A 4,566-nucleotide genomic window follows, 5' to 3' on the forward strand; every position below is an offset into this window, starting at 1 on the left:
CAACCACCTCCGTTCTACCTTAGATTGGGTGAATATCTCTTGGATTCCTGATACACGATGCATGGTTGATTGCCTGACAACTGAGCGCTCGCCTGACAACCGAGCCAGTCATTCTGTGAGATCAGAGTCTTCGTGGTATAGGCTAGAACTGATGGCGGCATTCAAGAGAATCCGGAAGGTCTAACCTTGTCTGTGGTATTCTGAGTGGGTAAGAAGGATTGGATGAAGACAGTAGGAAAGCAGAGAGACGGAAGGGACAAGCATCTTCATACGCTTATCTGAAATTCCCACCAATGAATTACATAAGTATCTCTATCTTTATCTTTATGTTTTATTCGTATATCACCCATATCCATTTGAGTTTGCCTGACTAAGATTTACAAGGTGACCATAGCTTGCTTCATACCAACAATCTCTGTGGGATCAACCCTTACTCGCGTAAGGTTTATTACTTGGACGACCTAGTACACTTGCTGGTTAGTTGTGCGAAGTTGTGTTTATGTCATGGTATTGAACACCAAGTTTTTGGGTTCATCACCGGGGATTATTTGAGTTGTGAAAAGTATTGATCACAATTTCGTGCACCAGTGTGCATTACTTTGGTTTGCCTAATTAATTAGCCATGCTTATCTGTTATTTGTCCTATTTGCTGTAATTGCATTCTATCTGTGTTTTATTTGTTTATCTTATATGTCTTTGCAATTGAGAGATCCCTTATGTTGGCGGAGGTAATGCTGAGAGTAGTTCTACCTGTGATTAGGAGGTTTGGGTTGACAGGGGGTAAAGACTTAGATTAGAACTAGAACCCATAAATAGATTTCTGGATTTCTGGTTTAGTACACTTTTTAAGTTTAAATCTGAGTATCGAAATTTTAGGATCGCCTCTGCCTTTTTCGGGACCTTATATATTAATTATGTGGGTATCATTACCATACTGAGAACATCCATTTCTCATTCCATACATATTTCTACTGTTTTTTCATATGCAGGTCGAGATGCACCTCGGTGAGCGTTTGGAGGTCTCTATGCAAGTGAAGATATCACTTTTGGGGATATTATATTTTGGTTTTAGGCTATGTATTTATGTATATAAATTCTCCATATGAATATGTTGTATTCTACCCTCTTAGAGGTTACTTTTGGAAAAACATGTGTTTTATTTCTGATTTGGGATAACTTTGGAGCTATGTATATATCTATATATGAATACTCCAGCTGACCTTGACTTCACAAGTCGAGTCTGGAGTTTGATATTTTGTATCTTTTGGTATTCTGCTCTTTATGTATATAAGTTTTATCCTTTCTTTTATCTGGTTATCTTTTTACGTGTGTGATGCGCTTTTCTTTTTGCAGTTTTTGTTTAAGTTTTTCTTCAAGACTCCTAATTACAAATTCTTTCAACTATATATATATATTACCTTAGAAGTCGTAATACATCACCACCTCTATTTTATGATTTAAGTATAAAGCTCTATATAGTAGAGTATTACACTGAAGGCTAGAATTTTTTTTTTTTTGGATCAGATTAAGAGATTAGTAGGAGATTGGATTTAGGCTTGGGCAAGAGTCTAAGGATAGAGTTCTAATTATATTTTTAAATTTTTAAGAATTTAAATATTTGTAAATAAAAAATCAAAAATATATATTTTTTTCTCAAAAAATTCTAGCATGATTCAATTTAAATTATATAAATTAATCGGATCTAATAATTATAATATGAACAATTAAATTTATTATTAATACTATAATAAATTAATTTTATTCTGATTTATTTAAAAATAAATTATTAATCGATTTAATAAATAAGTCTTGTAACACATGTAAGGTCTTAAAAAAAACATTCTTTTGCGTGATAAAGTGACTCGTATAATATACCTTAACATTAACAATTAACCAATCCTTGTTCACCACCAACTACTCTGACTTTTCCTGTTGGCTCATGGCTGCAATGACTTCTATTTCCGTAGCCAAGGCTGATGACGAAGAGGTTACCATTCATATCCCAAACCTTGTGAAGGTTTTCAAGGACGGGTCCATTGAGCGCCTCCAAAGCTCTCCACTTGTTCCACCTTCGACTCTTGGATCAGTTTCTTCCAAAGACATCGTCATCTCCAGCAACCCCTCCATCTCCGCGCGTCTATACCTTCCAACAAAGCTCATCCACCACCACGACACCCACAAAGTCCCCATCTTGGTGTACTTCCACGGCGGAGCCTTCTTCTTTGAATCTGCCTTCAACGAGCGCCACCACAACTACTTCAACTTGTTCCTCTCCAAAGCAGAAGCAGACATCTTAGTTGTCTCTGTTGACTACAGGCTGGCACCGGAGATCCCTCTCCCCGCAGCATATCATGATTGCTGGCAAGCACTCAAATGGGTGGCTTCCACTGATTCTGATCCATGGATCCTCAACCATGGCGATTTCCAAAGAGTGTTCCTCGGCGGCGACAGTGCCGGTGCTAACCTTGTTCACAACGTTGCTTTGCGTGCTGGTGCTGAAGCTCTACCTAACGGGGTCAAAGTGTTGGGTGCTTTTCTCTCTCAGCCATACTTCTTGAGCACAAAACCCATCGGATCTGAAGCAGTGGAAGGGCACGAGGAGAGTCCACCGTATGTGGTGTGGGGTTTGGTGTATCCGAATGCGCCAGGCGGGTTGGATAACCCACTGATCAATCCCTTGGCCCCTGAGGCTCCCAGCTTGGCTACTCTTGGGTGCTCCAAGATAATAGTTTGCGTTGCTGAAAAGGATTCATTAAGGGACAGAGGGGTTTGGTACTATCAAGCTGTTAAGAACAGTGGGTGGCATGGTCATCTGGAACTCTACGAAGCGGAACACGAGGACCATGTTTTTAACATTCACACTCCCGAATCCGAAAATGCTTTGAAACTCATGAAACGCTTGGCTCACTTTATCCTTCACTGAATCTTATAACGTGTCTTCTTCTTCTTAGTTACATATTACTGGCATGCTACTGAAAATTAAAATTAAGGGATGTATTGCAATTTGTGTGCTAGTGAGTAATTTTGCATTTGCCAAAGTTTCTTTCATAATACTCGATAATTAAAGTGATGGGTATGCAAGTTCTTGCCTTAAGTGTTGGTGTCTAATGTCTATACCTCTCAACGCAATTCTCCGTTTGAATTTTCAAATTTCAACTATCGTTTATTTTCTCTTTCAATGTAAGTTTCTGGTGGTTGTAGTCATCTAATCTAATTATCTAATAATAATAAAAAAAGTTTAAGAGCTAATAATTTTATTAAATTCTAGTTAATATGTAGAAAAAATAAATTATTGAATAAAATTTTATACTAATTCCATACCATTAAAATTATTTTAATAACTATTTAATAGTTATAAATTACAAAAATTACTCGCCTCTAGCAATTTTTTCGTAATTAGCATTTTTTCGTAATAATAATAGAAACAATGAAAATATTACACCCTTATCTGAAGGATGATGGGTCTATGATTAATAATATTTGGTTCTGATTCCCTGGGCCCCGCCCTAAAGTTTTTTATCTTTTTCCTCCTTCACCACAACAAACATGAGTTGCCCTTGCATCCGACATAAATTTATTTCTGCGTTTTTAATACCAAATACTAATTATTATTAAATTTACATATTATATATAACTATCTTTAAAAAATTTTAAAATTTTTTATTTTTTATAATAAAGCTCAGCTTAACAAAGAAAAGATATTTGAGTTGAAGAAGACGACTCATTGAAAAGACGTGATAAAAAAAAACCATTAAAAGGAAAACTTTAGCTAGGTGAATTTGACTTGCAATCCTTCTGAAAGTCAATTTTGCAGAAAAAGGGTTTATCTTGGGTAGGAATTCGGCAGATCTTGCGTGTCACTGTCACGTTTTGCACTTAACAATAATAAGTTTTGATATTCCTCTAAAAATAAGTTTTGCAATCCCTTTGAAGATTTGTACCAAAGTACATTACCTATTTAGGCTTAGTTTGGCAAAGCTTTCTGAAGATATGCTTGTGCTTTTTAAAAGCTCCAATTCCTCATTTTGTATTTGATAAATCAAAAAGATTATGTGCTTGTGCTTGCAGCTTTTAAAAGATCGGGATACTTTTGAAAGCACCTAGGATAGAACTTTTCAAAGTTGGCTTGTGTTTTTCAAAATTTAAAAGTCTAATATAACCTCATATGTTAACTAATTTTCAAATTTAATGTTTGCATTTATGTCTATTATAGTATTTTTAAATTTTAAAAGCTATTTTACCAAACACAATTGATGTTGCTTATGTTTATTAAAAGTTGTTTTTGATTTGATTTACCAAACATAAATGCTACAATTTTTAAAAAGCCATCTTTTAAAAGTTAACTTTTATAAGCTATTTTTAAAAAGTAAAAGTTTTACCAAACTAAGCCTTAATCAAATGAATAATAAGATCAGACCGGTGTTAATTATATTATCATTTTACACTTAACAAAGAGAAAAACTTCCTTTTAAATATATATTTTTTAAGTTAAACACAAAGAAGGAAGCTGAAAGTGGAAAGATATCTATCTATATATGACAACAATAGTAACTCCCTTCAATAATC

At 34.8% G+C, this 4,566-nt stretch overlaps 1 protein-coding gene across 1 annotated transcript; it reads left to right on the forward strand.

Annotated features, from left to right (window-relative positions):
- The first annotated feature begins 1,877 nt into the window (after positions 1 to 1,877).
- Positions 1,878 to 3,094, forward strand: LOC107488581 (2-hydroxyisoflavanone dehydratase-like). The gene has a single exon (XM_016109344.3). The coding sequence runs from the start codon at positions 1,940 to 1,942 to the stop codon at positions 2,921 to 2,923; it is 984 nt and encodes a 327-aa protein (XP_015964830.1). The 5' UTR covers positions 1,878 to 1,939; the 3' UTR covers positions 2,924 to 3,094.
- The last annotated feature ends 1,472 nt before the right edge of the window (positions 3,095 to 4,566 follow it).

The sequence above is a fragment of the Arachis duranensis genome, chromosome 5 (genome assembly GCF_000817695.3).
Source record: "Arachis duranensis cultivar V14167 chromosome 5, aradu.V14167.gnm2.J7QH, whole genome shotgun sequence".
In the NCBI taxonomy this organism is placed as follows: Eukaryota; Viridiplantae; Streptophyta; class Magnoliopsida; order Fabales; family Fabaceae; genus Arachis; species Arachis duranensis.

What these genes read in the sequence shown, in the direction of transcription:
- LOC107488581 (XM_016109344.3), top strand. Translation starts at nt 1,940, where the DNA reads ATGGCTGCAATGACTTCTATTTCCGTAGCCAAGGCTGATGACGAAGAG.